Source organism: Pieris rapae, chromosome 5 (genome assembly GCF_905147795.1).
Source record: "Pieris rapae chromosome 5, ilPieRapa1.1, whole genome shotgun sequence".
NCBI classification, from domain to species: Eukaryota; Metazoa; Arthropoda; class Insecta; order Lepidoptera; family Pieridae; genus Pieris; species Pieris rapae.
The window spans coordinates 732,089-750,555 of NC_059513.1; the positions used below are offsets into that span (position 1 = coordinate 732,089).

Genomic DNA, 18,467 nt, shown 5'->3' on the forward strand with positions numbered 1-18,467 from the left:
AGTTACTTAAATCATAGTATGCACAAATAGGTCGGTCTCCGAAGAATCGAGTTTAAGAGGGTGCGAATGTGAGCTTGTTGAAGCTGATGGAATGGATGGAATGCTGGATGATTGGAATTGCAATCCAAGTGGAAAGGGTACGAAAATACTTCAGTAGACAGCTGGTTCCACATGGTGACGCGTTGCAAAAACCGCCTGAAATAACGCTCAATTGTGAAACGACTAATGATTTTTTTGGAGAAGGATGACCTGATGTTAAGTGATACAACCGCCCATGGACACTCTGCCAGAAGGCTCGCAAGTGCGTTGGCGGCCTTTCGAGAAGTGGTATGCTTCGGTCTGAACGATCCTAACTCGAATTGGATCGGAAATACTTCGGGCAGCTGGTCATCATCTGTGGGACGACATTAACATCTTTAAGTTTTTTACTTGTTAATACCGCTTGCAATAGAGTTTCAGCTCTATAATTATGCAGACATTAAATATATTCATAGAGGAAAAATGTCAACAAACTTTCACACATATTGTTACAGTTGCGTCACGTGGAAATTGTGCCGCGTGCGCATCTGTTTTATGCGATAATGCGCCGTCGTTAGTGGTTTTACGCGATTTGCTAGTATTAGGTAATCATTGCATGAGATCGGAAAATATTTCGTTGTATTTTCTATTATTTCATTATTCACATCACACGTGTCTTGTCTGTAAGCTACTTTTAGTAAAACCTTATTTCCACCACTATATGGTACAGCCTACTGAAGTATTTACGTTCTAAAACGACTAAGGACCAAGGAAAAAGCGTACCAATTCTTAAAAAGCCCGCAATCGCGAGGGCGAGTAGGAGTTCATGGGCGGCTCAGGCTGTATAACTTAACATCAGCTGAGACTCCTGCTCGTTTGCCCTCACTTCTATAAAAAACTACTCTGTCTTTCATTCTTCGCTATTGTGATATGGTGATGCAAGTAAAGGTTCACAACATCCAGTAGTTAATGTATAATTTCTTAGAACATCAATAGCACGCTTGAGTAATGCTTACGTCACACCTGGATCCCACCTATTGTTTCAAATATTCTTGATCGAGTTGATTAGTTCGCGTAATTGTTTGTTGAAATTAGTAAAGTAATCATGATTATTATCATTGTGATTATTTTACGAATCAACGAGTAACTGTCCTAAAACTAATCTGGTGCTTCTTCTGGTGCCACTATTGCTAAAGGTTTCTTGATCTGCCGGGTATTTTACCCACTGCAACCCCAGGCGTCACCAACAATCGCCTTAGGCGGGATGCGGTGACAATAGAGCTTCCCGCCGTGCGATGCGGCGGATACATAAAGCGGTATAATATTGCACAAGAGAGATTTGATGGAGTTGGTGTGAATTTAGTTTTGATCTTATTTTATATCATGGCTAACCAGCCTATGGAACTGCATGAAGACCAATGTTAGTGTTGTTGGGGAGGGATTTCTCTTTTTATTCTTGGTGGTCATATATCCCTTTATAGAAGACTTCCATTGGGAGCCCAAAGCATATAAAGTACACATGTCAGAAGTGATAGTTCTTTGTAAATTAGTTATTACTTAGGTACTTTTATATCTATATTCACACTCTTTACACAGTGTATACGTACTAATGATAATATAAATGAATAAAAAATCTGCGTTTACTGCACAAGATGCAATATAATTACCACCTAAAGTTCTGTATATATGTAACTATGTACCTACTAAACGAGTACATGAACCATAGTGTGTATTTTATTCTCGACCTCCCTTTCTCACTCTCTCTCAATCTATCTCAATCGCCCTCTCCCTTTTCTTCGACAAATCGCTGCACATCTTCCTGACGTTGCGTAAAATTTTTACCCTCATGCGTCTCTTCAGACGCAAAAAAGAACAATATACGTCATTAATTGAAGTGATACTTCTTTAAGCATCACTTCAATGACGTATTTTGTTCTTTTTTTTATGATACAGGAGGTAAACAGGCAGTAGGCTCAAGTGATGTAAGTGATACCACTGCCCATGGACACTCACATTGCCACAAAGCTGAGAGAAAAGTTATTTTGTTCCGATGCTAAATAAAACTTCCTTATATAACAAATATTTTGTATACATGTATTACATATGAATAAATTTAAAATGTAAATCAATATTTACCCAATAGTTTGACAATATTTGACAACATGCTAATTCTATTTGAATACATTTAGCAGTTCACGAATTGAGTAAATAGACAATCATTTTGATTTTTGACACATTATTATTTACAGTATCATACTGTTAATATGATGATATCTTCTGATGATGAGTTTGGAAACCATATGAGCATGATCAAAGCAGCATCACCTTGGTGGCTGGAAGTCTTCCACGGTGCTCTTTATAAGACATACTATTTTGCGAACTGTGGAATCACTTCCGTTGGGGTTCCTCCCTGGTAGAACGTCCTCTAATTGTTTAAAGGAACATTAAATCCTTACTTAAAGGCCGGTAACTTATCCGGTAAAAAGACTGCCGTTTTTGGGTCTCATAGGCCCGTTTCTCCCCCCTATTCTATGAAGAAAGGCCGTTTGGTTTAATGAGAGGTTCATTGCGCCTCCTGACGCACTCCGCGTCATTTTAACAAGCTGTGGTAATTAATCCCACCGTTAAAACAAAGGCTGCTTACGTTAATTATGTAATTTTGAACTTATTAAAATACAATGCTGATTAACACCAGTGGCATTTGAATATAGTTTCGAGGTAGTAGGTTCGATCCCTGGCTGTGCATCAATTTACTTTCTGTCTATGTACCTACGCATCTAACATTCCTGAAACCGGCTTGCCTTAGACCCAAAGTTTCAAAAAATAAGGACAACAGAAATAAAATTAATCAAAACAACATATTAATAATAACTAAAACTTAAAGATAACAATAACAGTAATAAACAAACAAAATGAAAACTTAAGATTTCATTTTATTTGTTTATTACACATTAAGATTTAAGAGCCTTCAAAACAAAGTTACGGTAAGTTGGTAGACTGTTGTAAAACACATCAATATTTTCTTCAATGTTTGTAATAAAGTTGTATATTAAACGGTGGAATAAAAACACACATTCTTCTCACGTTTGTTCGCATTTATCGTATTTACCATAAAACTCTGATGCAAAATGTCTCGGTAGACATTTTCAGTAACTTCATAGAGATCTTTCGCCAAGTAGTTTTGTTGCTGATGCTTAAAGATCATTATTACCTAATTACACTTAAAAACGTACGTTAGATAAACAGAAATTGCAAATTAGAAATTCAAAACCTATCGCAAATCGATCAGAGATACCCATATATTTTGCAATTAGCTTCCTTGTGATTCCAGTGAATAATGTCTGAGCATACACGAAAACACTTCCTGGCCGAGCCAATAAATTAGACGGTACACTGATGGACGAAGGTTCTATTAAGATAATGTGGGATATGCTTGTATACGGAACACGCGCGTATGAAATAACTGTTCTATTAAAAAGTTTAATAGGACGTTTAGTTACGCAGTAAATGATTTTGAAATATTAGTATAGTAATTACTATGGGTGTAGTTACCAGTTCTAATGGCTTCAGCCTGCTCTCATCTCTGAGGTCGTAGGTTCGATCCTCGGCTGTACACCAATGGACTTTCTATTTAACATTCGCTCGAACGAAAGAAAACATCGTCAGGAAATCTTAGACCCAAAAAGTCGACGGCGTGTGTCAGGCACAGTAGGCTCATCACTTAGTTGTCTAATAGATTGACAAATAAAAAAGCCTGAAAAAGCGGCACACACTTTTTTTATGTGAATTCTACTTCACTAGAGATATCTGTCAAATGTTATTAAATGAATCAATATTTCATTTGATTAGTATCTCAATAAATAACTTATCAACGCTTATTTACCAAAGTATTGTCTCATTAGATTCGCTCTTTGCAATTGTTTTGAACATTACAACGATTGCGTGTCTTATCAAGGCTAAAATGTTTGTATAAATTGCGTAATAAAATTTCAAATATTTAAATACGAAAAGTGTAACCCATTAATAGAAGCCTTCATGAAAAGACCTTAAGGCAGAATGCAAAATACCATCCATATCACCTCGACGTCCGTCGTTCCACAACTGAGAGTTTTTTAAGGCAGTTTCTGCCGCGCACCACTATATGGGACCAGCTTCCCACTGGAGTATTTCCGAACCAATTCGACTTAGGGTCCTTCAAGAAAAGAGCGTACCAATTCTTGAAAACCGGCAACGCACTTGCGAGCCTTCTGGCAATGTAAGTGTCTATGGGCGGCGATATCACCTAACATCTATCTATCATCTATCATCGGGTTAGCCTCCGACCCGGTATATATAAAAGGCTCTACTGTAAAAGCTTAATTAGCTCTGGTCCTTAAAGACCTATCCTACTAAACTCCAAAAAAAGTCTAGTTTTCCTCCATTTCCAAGTTCCTTACTTTTTATAAGTAGTTTTTACAATATTTTGTAAAACTGTAAACACCGTAAAAACCGTAAAAGTACGGAACCGTAAAAACACAAATATTATATCATTCTTATGTCTTTGCCAGAGGGTTGAAAACTATGAAATTTCATTGCGCTGTTTCTTTTACTGACCCTTCTTGGTGCCTCTCCATTATTGGAGGTTGGTCGGCAGTCTCTTGAAGCGTGTCTTGATCTGTGCCTGATTCAGCAATTCTTCCGCAGTCATAATACACGTCCACTCTAAGGCTTAATCATGATTTTTACCTTCTACCACACGCCGTTTATCCTGGATTGTACCTCGAATGGAACTCCAAAGAAGAGGAAGCGAGGCCTTCTTAAGCGAACTGGCATCGTACAGAGGTAGAAAGACTTGGAGCAAGATGAAAAACGAGAGTCCGGACCGAAGGCAGCACTGTGAACGCCTTCTGCCCCATCTAGGGATCATAATACATTAAGTGAAGTTAGTTTAAAAAAATACTAACATTCGTTGGCTAACATACTTTGTGTACCAGGTATGTGTCGTTTGGCTTATATAACGTGGTCATGGTCATAATTTCTGTCCTCAGCAAGTAAGTACCTTCAACGCTTTTGGGGTCACAGTATTTCCTTACAAAATACATTGAATAGACTATGGATATTTTTCCCACGAGATAATTGCGTTTGAAATCCTTGGTTTTTACTTAACGATGTTAATCTTAAGGCTGTGAATGTTTGCTTGTGTCATTCGCTATTCTTCTTAATATTGTTTTATTATATGACCTGGTGAACTTCGGCTTATCTACTTTATCGTATCTGTGTTATGAAATAACAGTTTATTTAAATAATAATCAATCAGTTTCGTCGCCTGTAAACGCAAGTAATACAAAGTATGACCAAGAGATGATCTAGTGATCGCGTCAAATTAACTCCGGTCACAGAATCAAAAAAATTTTTATGTAAGTCAGGTCACGCAGTCAAGTAAGTAGGTCTTGTCTGCTGAGTGAGGGGTATCGGGTTCGATTCCCGGTTGGAGTACAAGTTTATTTAATTCGAAATTTGTTCTCTGCCTTTGAGAGGATTGTACGGTACCGGGCGAGTACTACTGTAATACTGTACATGGCGGGCACACTCAACATTCAAAGGCATGCAGAGGGCATCAAATCTTAGAAAGGATGAAGGACGGTTTAGGATGGCCATTACAAATGCTCTAGGAATTTAACATCCCTTTGAGTCTACACTCCAAAGGATGTTAAAGGTTCTACGCCAGCTCCATAGTCCCCGAGCAAGTTCGACAATCATTGTGCTTGAGTGCGTAAGCGCAATTTCACCTCCTAAAATTGTTTTTGTTTATAATTATTGAAGTGATTGATTGATTGATATAATATATAATAACAGATACTATCATTACACAAACAAACTCTCATTAAAGGTTACGTTTTTATTCCCGTTTCTGTGCCTAGTTACTCGATTTTGAGAACCTAATATCGGTTCGATTTTCTTTACAACAATTTCTAAAGGTTTCTTAGAGCTGAGAATCGCGAAACCATGAGAGCTCTTTCCACAAGCTAGACGTATTAAGGATTTAAATTACTAGAAATTAAAATAGCAGAATCCTGGGGTTTATATTTATCCCGTGGTATTTAATTATTGCGTCGGTACGGAACGCTATGTCATGGTCCGAAGCCTTGGGCGATTCGCCATGTTAGAATTCAAACTTGACAGCTAGCGCTCGTAGCGACCTCCGATTTATAGTTTATGAGCGGAAGCGTTCATTCGGTGTTCGTTTTTTAAATTGTTCATTGAATATTGGCGTTCGAAATATAAAAATTTGGTAACCTTATACAGATGATATGTCTATACGTGTGTGAGTAAATTGATTTCCATAAATTTCCTTCCTTTTTTAAATGTCTTGAAATTTGGTAAAAATCATACTTTTTAATATTTACCTCAATGGTTACACTATTTTTAATATTACTAAGTATTATTCGTTTTAAAAAATTTAAAGATAGTATACGTTTTGAAATCGCTACTTTTAATGGACTGTACCATACAAGCTTGGTTCCTCTACCATATTCGTCTGTCAGCGATGACACCCGTTGCATAGCTTATAAACTTGCAGCCATAAATTGAATCTCTTTTTGTAGTGTGTTTGTTTATTGAAACTAACGTATACCATAATAATATATGGTATGAGTATAATAAATCATGAAAAGCGCATTTAATAAATGGCATGAATAGACGGTTGCAATCTTTCTTCAATAAATAAGTTTTTTTATATAAATAAAGAAATAAGTTAATAGCAGTGAAAAAAGTAGTTAGAAAATGTAGAAAAAATTCTTTGCATTATTTTTAAGTAATTTATAAATAATTTAATTCAAAACTTCTAGGTAATATACCCCTAAACAACTCAGATATGAACATACAACGATCGAATCGAAAACCGAAAAAAAAGCTAAAACAGTTCGCACTGCCGTTAGTTACAAAAAGCATAAGAAATCACTTCTCCAAACGCAAACACATTACTAAGCTTTTGACAGTATCACATTAAAATTATTTTTTATAGTATAATCGTTATTTTATGTATTATTAATTTACGAATACAATAATAATTATGTAATAATATTTTATTGGCTTCTATTTCAAATACTTTTACACATTGATATTCTTATCTCATTATTGTAAGATATAGGTAAGTGTGCCCTTTTTTGGCAAAGGCACGTCCAAATGCCGCTACTTCTGTCTGCACTGTGTTATTTTTTACCATGTACCTGTGCTTTCCTTAATTTGATTTTTCCATCTTCTAAATTGTCTTCCTCTTTTGTGTTGTAACCACCTTTTTAGTTTTTTTGTAACATCTGCTACCTTATTTCTTCTGCTAATAATGTATTTTTTTTTTACTTTTCTTTCCTATTCATCATTCATTCATCGCTACATCGATGTTTTACGTACCTGTATATCTATTATTGTTGTAATAAAAAAAACATTAAACATTTCAAATTAATATTTAAGTACAATCTATTAATACCCTATTTTATTATGCCATATAATTTAACGTTTTCCACGCTAGGCTCATTGGAAGTGCTAATTATTAGTATCCTTTGATAATTATTAATACTCAGTTTCTCTTAAAAGATTTCTAATTACAAAGTGTATATCTCGTATTATTATTTAGTATGTTTCTTGAGATTCCAGTATAAAGTGCTTAATTTGTTTTAGTAGTACATAGCTTGTTTTAATGTCTCTCAAATTGATATTATTTTGTCCTAATAACTCTTGTTTGATTAAAAAGGGACAAAACATTTCGTATAAATATGTTCTGAAGACAAAATATCAAAATTTAAATATAGAACACAATTGTCGAAAGACTTAAGCCGGTCCCAAAGATTAAAATAATTGAATATGGAACAAAAATTGAAGTATTTCGAAATTTAAAGTTTTGTAGTTATTTTTTACCACAGACTACAACTATACAGAAGTATACTATTATTTTCAAAGACACCAAATTTCCGTTCAAAAATTTCTTTGCAAGTATAAGCTGGATTTTACATACTGAATATACAAACTGCCAATGCTGTATATTTCGCGTGGGTTGAAATTGTTTCTAACAAAGGAATATATGAGTAATGTCTATATCTTTCTATATATCAAACGGCTTTAAACGCAATTAAAATTGCAATATTTTGAACTTAAGTAATACTTTAAAGAATTTTTGGCCCCGTTATATAATAAAAACTACTATTTTATCGGCATATTTAATTATTTCCTAATACAATTAAATTAATTGTAATACCTTTTATTCCTATTAACCTGAAATAAGGATAAAGAGGGAGAAATATAATTAAAATAAATAAGTGGCGCTACTCACTTTGAGGTCCGGGCCTCAGATTTCTGAACCTTTTTCATTATCACCATGTTTTCCATCACCGAGCGTACTTATGATTTAGCACATACAAATTTGTGCAGTAGTATATCGAACTATAACTTCTGTCAACATTAATATGTTTTGGCATTCGGAAGGACTTCCTTTAGTAGCTATAATTAGGTAGATTTAAGTATTTATACTAATAAAAACATTGTGTTATCAAAATGAGTTAAGATATATCGAATACGCCCATACGGCCTCCCATAACTGGTTTAACCAAAATAGTTTTTATTCTAAGACGTGAACAAGGAATATATTTATACATTTTTATACGTTAAAAAGAAAATAATACGTTACAATTGTTATATTTGGGGTAGCCATTTAAGTAAATAATACTTGATAACCCTTCCAACCCAAAAATTATTCCCGTCTTTTAGCATAGAAAAAGCGAGCTGATGGATTTTAGTTGATTTACACTTTCCGAACCGATGCGGTCTGTTAATTAGTTTCCCAACAATAAAAAAAGAGTTTCCAGGTGTAACAAACTTAACACAATGACATCTAAATACATTTTTCATTCCGAAATTTAAAAAAAAAGATGTCATACAGCAGTATATAATAGCCGCCCCATAGAAAGCTTTCAACTTCGAGGAAAAGAGGGACGGAGATTGGCTTAAAGAACTCGTTAAGTCATAAAATCTTTCCAGTCCCGCCTTCGATAATTTCATTCGCCGCCTCTCATATAAAATGAGAACTGGCATTAATTGCCAGTTCTCTATTTATATGAAAAATATATTTTTTATAAATTGTCTCTGCACATAGATTGAACAATTTTGAATTGAAAAAAAAGTAATTTAAGTCTAACCTGATTTATAACTAAGAGTATTTAACATAAGAAAGTGTCCAATAACTAACTAAATAACACCTTACTAAATACAGTCTCTAGTAAAGACACTTTGTTTTTGTGTTGTACTTATCACTGTGTAGCAGTGATGAATATTTTTACTAATTAAATGTCATTGTATATCACTACATTTCCAAATGATATTTTCATGTGTGCAATTGCATTCGTTTGCGAAAACGTAATATGTCGTGAATTTCGTAATTAGGCACCCAGTTCACTGTCTACGTCCCACGCGCCATTGTCCCAAGCGGGTTTTTGACAATGATACAATGCTCCAAGGTCGTTTGGATTAATGAACTCTTGGTTTAAGGAAGCTTTTCGTTTACTCTAAATCTCAAGTCTTTCAAAATAAATTTTTCACATTTACTTACCTTTTTTTTACAATTCACAAGATTTATATTTAAACCATATATATAACACCATAGCTGACAATTGACACTTTAAGTTTAATTCTACTTGTTATATTTGACATTGAATTTTGACGTTACTTTCTAATACTCATTAAGTACTAATTTCATCACACGTCTATATACATTTATTACATATTTTAAGAATCTGATTGTCATGATTTTTACATTTGTGTTTGAGAGCAAGAGTTAATAAAAGACTTTGACATATGACATAATCACTAATAGTTGACAATTCGTTTAAATCAATCAAGATAATATTGTTTCACTAAAGGGTTCAAAAATTATATATATAAAATCCCTCAGACACATTGTTGCTTGAATCGATAAATCGATATTCGATAAATGATTAAGTTAATCGATGTCGTGGTAATGATGAATCGATTTGATTTTATCACATTTAAATCATGATTCGGTTGATCATGAAATATAATAGTTGATATTATATTTTTATACGGGAGATATTTTATATAAACGTTCCGTTTTTTTAGCATTGTTGGCGTAGTGGTTTTAGCGTACTTATCTTTGAGGTCGTAGGTTCGATCTAATTGTTTTAGTTACCATGCCTCATGTCCTATAACCCCTAGATAGGACAGAGGGCGTCCACGGTGTCTCCATCGCGATCGGTCTTGAGCCTGGTGTTTCACCTCGCTCCAAGTCTTTCAGACTCTAATTGCCTCGTCTGCAACTGTACGGCGCCTGGTTTATTTGGGACAGCTACGCTTCCACTTTCCTTGCGGATTCCAATCAAGTGCCTTCTTGGGAATTTGATTGGAATCCTTTCGGAGTGTATGGCCTATCCAATTCCATTTCCGTCGCTTTATCTGCTGGTTTATCGGGGTTTCTCGGCAGCAAAGTTGCTCGTTAAAGATCTTTTCAGGCCAGTAGATGGCCAGAATACGGCGAAGAAGTTAAAGAAGTTGACGAAGACTTGGAGTCGGTGCGAGATGTCTTTGGTGACCTTTCAATAGTAAACATAATTTACTAAAAATTGATTTTTAACATAAGAAAGTGTTCTTACAGTCTCTATTAAAGGAAATACACTCCTTTCTTGCGTTCTATTTCTTATCACAAACCCAGTGCTGACAAGAGAATATCATCGACAATCACGAGATGATGGAGCCTTTGTTACTGGCTCTAGGATTGTTATTAACAATTTTATCGACGTCCTCTGAACACGGTGAAATAAACTACTAAACTTGAATAAGTTAAAGGCAAAAGTTGTGATCACTTTCTATTAATTTAGAACACCTATAAAGATTGAATTAACAAAGCAGTCCACGTGCGTTCTACTCCACATAATTAGAATAAAATTCACAACCTGCGCGTGAGTCACAAGTTGACATTGAAGTTGTCGTTTTATTTGATAGAGGAATGAATGAATCTTGTTTGAGTTTTTTAAAATTGTAATTGGACTGGTTTTTTTTTCCCAATTATTGTAATTTGCTACTAATATCTAAGATTCACTGGAAACCCGTATTAAAACAGCTATTTTATGTATTTTTTTAATCTATCAAATATGGGACTGTGAATATATTTAAATAATAATAATCAATTTGCAAAGACATGGCACAAAAGTACTATGGTTGACTTACTGTAATAGTATCAGTTTTTTTTTGTAAGGGGTCAAGTCATGCACCATCTTTATATTATTTGGGGTACATACAAGCCGTAAAGAACGATAGAAAAAAAATTGTTTTAATGTGGAACCGTGATTTGACTAATTTAACATATTTATTTGTATTTGTGTATACGTATCATACACAAATACAAAGCAACAATGATTTGCTGTATATTATTTAACGTACGTGAACACGTACGATTTAACTACATAATAATGGGTTCGGTTTGATTGGAACACGGTTCGATCTCATTTAAAGTGACTTTTTATCCTGTAATTTTAATGAATTAAAACCAAGGTTGGTGACGTCATTAGCTTATGTACTTAAGGTATATTTTTTATTCAGAAGTAATGAGCTGATCGTGATACAACTCCAATTGAGATGGGCACTAAAAATGTGTGTCTATGACCTAGACCCTTATAATATATGTGCTATAATCAATTTTAGAATAAATACATAGATTTCACTTTTGCGTATATTTGGAAAAATTCCAATAATTAAATTCAATTATTATTAATTAAATAATCCCTATAATAGTTATTTATAATTGGTTTCCCTCATATTATCAGCACGAACATATTTACATCACGCTAGCCGGATTTTACGAACCAGAATTTGTAGAATTTTCTAGAATTATAATAATGAAGCCTTTTTTATTTCCCAATCATTAGTTCATTACAAATGTTTTTAATATTTATTAATTAATGGTTAAATGTTAGTAGTTATAGTATGTTAATACACATAGACATTTATTACCAACGAAACACACACACAGGAACACACATAATAATAATAATTGAAGAAATAAAATAACAAAAAGAAATACGGAAATAAATAAAATTAAGTCAGGTACATTTTAAGTGTGTAATTTTTTTTTCGAGTAGACGAGTTCCATAGCGCTGGTCATTCTGCCAGAGACCACAACAGTTAGTTTGTGCCTTAATCGCAAAAAAATAAAATAAAAAAGAGTGTACGAGTTTTGTCTCGATTTTCTATCTGTATTAAAGAAGTTCAGACAGGTATATCAGTAGAAGTGGTATTAGTATGTATAGGATAATTATTTGTAAACAGTAACAATTTCGAGGTTATATATCTGTTACTTATTTTCCGGTTGACAGCTGTCAATAGCATTTGACAGTACAATGCACTACTCATTTGTCATTAGACTGTGAACAAAGTGACAACAAAAAGTTGTTCAAAACAAAACGTCAAGATAAAAACAAAATCATACACCTGTATCACCCACACTCAAGTCGGCACACAATTACTCAGGCCTATCATTAAGCAGTGTTCATGGCCTCGGTGACCATGGGAGTTTTTAAGCGCGCTCAGTACATTAACCGCCTACTTGGTTGTTTAGTTGCTACTACAAGAAACTGTGCTGTAAAGAAAATTTTGTTAAGCTATGATTTGGTGAACGACAAATACTTTTTATTATAGAAACTATATTGAACACAAAGAAACACATATCAAATATATATCAAATCAGATAAAGTATTAAATTGTCCACCATTAATACCTCGTCATTCCCTTTCCCGCCAAATCGATAAACACAAACCATAGAGCATCATAGATGTCAATTTGACATTTAATGATTCAAACAATTTGTATGTATGACTCAAAAATAAGAGATTAAAAAAAGTGGCAGAGAGTTTCTTGCCGGTTCTTCTTGCCTACTCTTCGCCCTTGACTTTGAAATCAGTTTAACATTTTTTCTGTTGACGTTCATAAGTGTACTTGATTATCTATATGAATAAAGTGATTTAGAGTTTGACATATCCATAGATTATGTTTAATAAAAACAACTGTTTAGTTATAATATATAAATATAACTATTTATTAACTTAAGAGGGTTAAAGGTTAGAATTGATGGAATTTTTTAAGGGAAATAGTATTGCGTAGCGCAACGGAAATTTAAATATAAAAAGGTAACTAAAGTAAAAAAATCGATCGAAAAAGATATTCCGTAAAAATTAAGATATGGATGAATTATTCGGTATATCTAAATTAAAAGGTGGATTCCTAGAAGGATTCCAAAGTAATCAAAGAGGAAAACTTAAAATAAATGCATCGCTTTGAATCTAGATATCTAAATCGCATTATGTAACCAAAGGGTTATTGCCTCAGATATAATTACATCGTACGATCAAGCAAAAAATATACCAGTCACCGTTATAAAAACTTTGTGATACGAATCTTACCAACTATTAACATTAAGTACTTGAAAATGAGGTGCAGGCCAAAACAGAGACTGAATGTCAAGAAAGATTTGATAAGGATATTCAACTATTTGGAAAATTAAATTTGATATACCCGAAATACGTTTGGTAAACTGTTTAAGTTACTTCCACGACAGCGTTTCACACTAGAATTTTCTATAAATTTCAATTTACATTCTAGCATCGTTTAATTCCTTGATTTGGAGGGAAAAGAGAGCACCTACTTTTCTAGAAACTTATCTATCATAATTATATCTTAAAACGGGGACCCCTACATCCCAGCCTATGAGGCAGATATGTGACCGACTAGCTAAGCAGCAGGGGAGTGTCGGAATCTCCCCCTTTCTTAAAAAAGGGACATCATTTACTCAAAGGGTTTTGTCGTCTCCCGCTGGGCGACAACTGTTCCGGAAATATCGTTACCTCTCGCGCTATTTGTGTTTTTAAGCAACGTGTCCTACGAAGCATCTCGGATACCCTCATGCCAGTCTCGAGCTTCAGATCGCATCTGGCCCTTTCAAAAGTCGCACAGTCAACAAGCAAATGAACCACCGTTTGGTCATTTCAGTCGTCAGAGTCGCACGCGGTGCTTGTCTTAGGTTTGCGTCTGTGTAAATAGTGTCCAATAATATAATATTAAATAGGCAAATATATATTTAGTTGTATCACATAAATATAAGATCTTAATATCTTTAAACGAGCAATTCTTGTATATATATATATAATTGGAATCTCGGGATCGGCTCCAACGATTTTCATGAAATTTAGTATACGAGGGGTTTCGGGGGCTATAAATCGATCTAGCCAAGAATAAATGATAGAAAATAACAAAAAGGTGGTGTTTGAGTAGTCCCAATTTAAACTGAAAAATGTATCTTCCTGACATCTATCGGCGAATAATAATACTATTTTTTGTTTAAATTGCTTTTACGACACAACAACACTAAAGCAATTCAGCATATATATTCTATACTGTTCATATTTCATCATTTTATTAGTAAGTAATTCGTACTTAAATATAATTTCCAAAAAACACAATTTATAAAAAAATAAAAATACCGAGCAAAGCTCGGCCATCCAGGTAAGATCTTAAACGAGAACATTCTTTTGTTTCAGTCGCGAGTAGCATGGCCTGAAAGCATGTTCCGAACGGCGTCAGTCGAAGGCTCCGGCCCCAGGACGCCGCCAGCCTACGCGCCCCATCCACCCTTCGTCCCGCCCCGGTTCTTTCCGCCGCGAATCCGGCCCCCACCGCCCCAATACTGTTTTGATGCTGCCCGTTTCGCCTGCGATGCGTCCAAGCCACGCTACCTGGACGTAGAAAGAGAGAGGCTAGTTACCCGATGGCTGGCTGAAGCTAATGAAGCCTTGGTTCGCCGAGATAGGCCTCCAAGGTACAAGCCACGCAGCAGCGAAAGGCGCTTAGAATACTTGGACAGAAGACCGTCAGAATGGGCGGATAACTTTCTTTTGGGACGGCGCAATGGTTCCGTCGAGCCCGAAGAGGAAAGTGAATCTATGACTTTGAAGGAATTTGTGGATAAGTTCTCTCTGCCGCGTGTGGTTAAGCTGGAAGGCGAGGAAAGGGCTGTGTTGTTGTATCGTGTTTTGGAAGCTCATAGGCGCGTGGAAGCTGTGCCACTATCAGGGAAGAAGGGGAAGCTGGTGGGGAAACCGCTGTATATTCCTGATTCGTATGATGGTAAGTGTTCTTTTACTACATATAATTGTTTTGGAGTTAGAACTACATATTTAACCGCGTTGGATCAACAAATGAGTTTTTGAGGCATTTTTTGACAGTCATCTTTCCTGTGATTATTTGATGTCGTATAAGCACAATTATATAGGTATTTATATTGTTGACCTCAAAATCCAAAAACTACTGTAAATTAACACCCAAATGTTACGTAGAAAATTTTAGCAACTTCCGCATCTTATCACACAACAATAGAACACAGTACAATAGAAGTACTTGTGTACTTTAATCATTTTGTCATTACCAACGACACTGACGTAATCCTAACGAAGCTTAATGACCGTCCTTATCGCATATTCAAAGTTATTACTTAATCATAGTTTAAAAAACAGTAGGGCTAGAACATTTTTAGGCCTGGGTCTCAGATTTCTTGACTTGACTGTGCTTGGTACACGCCGTCGACTTTTCTGTCTTAGGCAAGATTTCCTCACGATGATTTCCTTCATCGCTCGAGCGAATGTTGCATGAAAGAAAACCAAAACATGCATAGAAAGTCCATTGGTGCACAGCAGGAAATCGAACCTACGACGCACGCTGAAGTCACTAGACCAATATTGCTCTCAGCTTTTAAATTAAAGTCAAATTCTTTAACTAAAATTTTCATCGCAGTTATAAAAAACATATACTTACTCAAGAAAAATCCCACGAAATAGTTTTTAATTCGCGCAAAATTTTTAATTTATATATTTAGCTTGTCTTTATTTGTCAGCTAGTGTATATACCAGTAGGTTTTTTTAATTGTAGGATAGTTTTGGTATTATGGTGTAGTTCGATCGCAATATACTATTAAGATAAGATATGGAAATAAATGAGTGACCGCTTCCTTCAATTAAAAAAGAGCACGATGCTTCTTATCCAAAGTAATTAATAAAATTTATTGGTTATTATTAATATACTTCCGATGATATTTACATATATATTTTGCACATAGAATTTTATGTGTGATTGAATTGTATCAAATGCTTCCTTATTAAGGTTTTGCTTACGAAGGTCATTGATGACGAATTTCCATATTTTTATTTTATTTTCCCGCTTTATCACATCAAGTGGCCATTATTATTCTTTGATAGCTTTTTGTTATTTAGGAAGTCCTTTTCTGTGTGACATGAATATAACAGAGTTGGGACAGATGCAAGACATTGAAACGGTTTACGGTAGTCTTGTAATATATAAGCGATCTCCAGGCAATTCGCTAAAAGATCGCTAACAATAACAAGAGATACAAAAAAAACACAAACAGAAATAACATCTTTATAATAATATAAACATAGTATACTTGATAAAATATTTGATTTAACATTATCCATTTAATTATAATTTATCTCAATAGATTTGCGTGGGCTGCGTAGTAATTTTTCGCTCGTAAAATTTAATTCATACAAATTATAGCCGCAAGTGTAGATAACTTTTATTACACGAGTACTGTGATTATCTTATATGACAAGGTGTGATGTTACTGTGACTTAGATTTGGGTTAAGTGTCTTTAACACAAATATTTCAAAGAGTTTTGTTACTTGCAGTCCAAAACAACTGGACTATATATAAAATTCTCCCACCATACGAATCCTACATTATCCGTAATGACCATGGACTATAGAATATTTTTTTAAAGTTAGGAAACTTATAAAAAATTTGATAATGTAGGAAAAAATACCACTGATGAAACTATTGTCAATAGAGCAAAGTTTTATAAAAAACATCATACCTTAATATGTATTTATTACATTTTTAATAAAATAAATATTAATTTGAGACACGTCTGATTGCGTCTTGAATAAAGTAATAATTATTTAAATTTTAAACATCGTTAAATTAAACATTAATGTATTTTTAGTTTAGTCTTTAGATTAGGAATTTATCTAACCTAGTGTAGGTTAGACACACAATTTACGCTAATTTAAAACATTTGCTGACATTTTTTTTCAAGTCCCATCCATCAATAGCCTTGTTCAAACGTGTCGCCATTAAGCAGCATTGAATACGTCTAAAATAGTCGAGCCAAGGCAACACTGATAAGGCATCTTGCTATTCAACATTCAAGATGGGATATGGTAGTGCATGTGCCGGCAGGTTTATTGCCAACGCAACCGGTGGCATGTCCCATGTCCCACAATCCTATTGCTTCTATTTTTATAAGGAAGATTAATTGTTATAATACCTAAGCCCAATAAATATTATATTGTTTATTTGCAAAGTAGTACATTCAGATTGATTATGCAAATACGCAATCAGATACCTATATAATATGCAAATTTCATATTAATTATCATAATAATTTAACAATTTAATTGTTTTCAATACTTATGGTCTAAAGACACTACCACGCTATAAAGGGCTATTAATGTGCAAGAATTATAATAATATCTATGCCTGTTTATTTCCAAGTAGATTTGTTAATTTTTTTTTAGAAAAGTTGGCAATCGGGCATGAGTCTCATCTGATGTTAAGTGATACCTCCGCCCATGAACACTCAATGCCAGAGGGCTCTCAAGTGCGTTGCCGGCCTTTTAAGAATTGGTACGCTCTTTGAAAGACCCTCGAAGTCGAATTGGTTAGGAAATACTTCAGTGGGCAGCTGGTTCCACAAAGTGGTGGTGCACGGCGAACGTTACATTATTTTTATACATTTATTTTTCTTCTTATCCTGTCCTTCACCATCGCATTCCCTTCGCGGGTAAAGCCTGCTCCAGATTTTTTCCAAATGTCTCCATCCATCGCTTTCTTTCTCCATTCGTGCTATTATATACATTTACCAGCTATGCCATGTTCGAAGATAAATCTTTAAATATTTATAAAATTCTTCTGTATGTTTGTCACGAACTCCGCTTAAACGGCTGGACCGATTTCAATGAATTTTTTTGAATGCGTTTGTTTACGCCCTGGATGGTTTAGATTCACAAATCAACCGACCCGACAGATGGCGCTGCAGTCGGTACTTTCATACTTTATTTAATATCCTAATCGCTTGAAATATCATGCAGGACAACGCAATTGCCAGAAGGCTCACAGCGTGGAAGCTGGTTCCACATACAGTGTTCAAGCCTCTAATAGTAAACCTATAATGTTGATCACACTGTAACTGAACAATGCCAAATGGAGACATTATATATGGTTAATAAATATCATCAGTAGATCAGCATTTCCTTTGGAACACCGGAAACGGAGTTCGATGCTCTACTTTTTGAAGCCTGCACCTGCGTCTTCCTTTTCTTCGTTATGTCAAAACTGCTTTGTTATA

General features: G+C 34.6%; 1 protein-coding gene across 1 annotated transcript in view; it reads left to right on the forward strand.

Moving 5' to 3' along the window:
* Positions 1-18,467, forward strand: part of LOC111000363 — a 75,567-nt gene that overhangs the window by 11,404 nt on the left and 45,696 nt on the right. The window contains exon 2 of the mRNA XM_045628379.1: positions 14,589-15,174. Within this exon, the coding sequence (XP_045484335.1) occupies positions 14,613-15,174 (562 nt within the window). The 5' untranslated portion in view covers positions 14,589-14,612. The remainder of the gene's footprint in view (positions 1-14,588; positions 15,175-18,467) is intronic.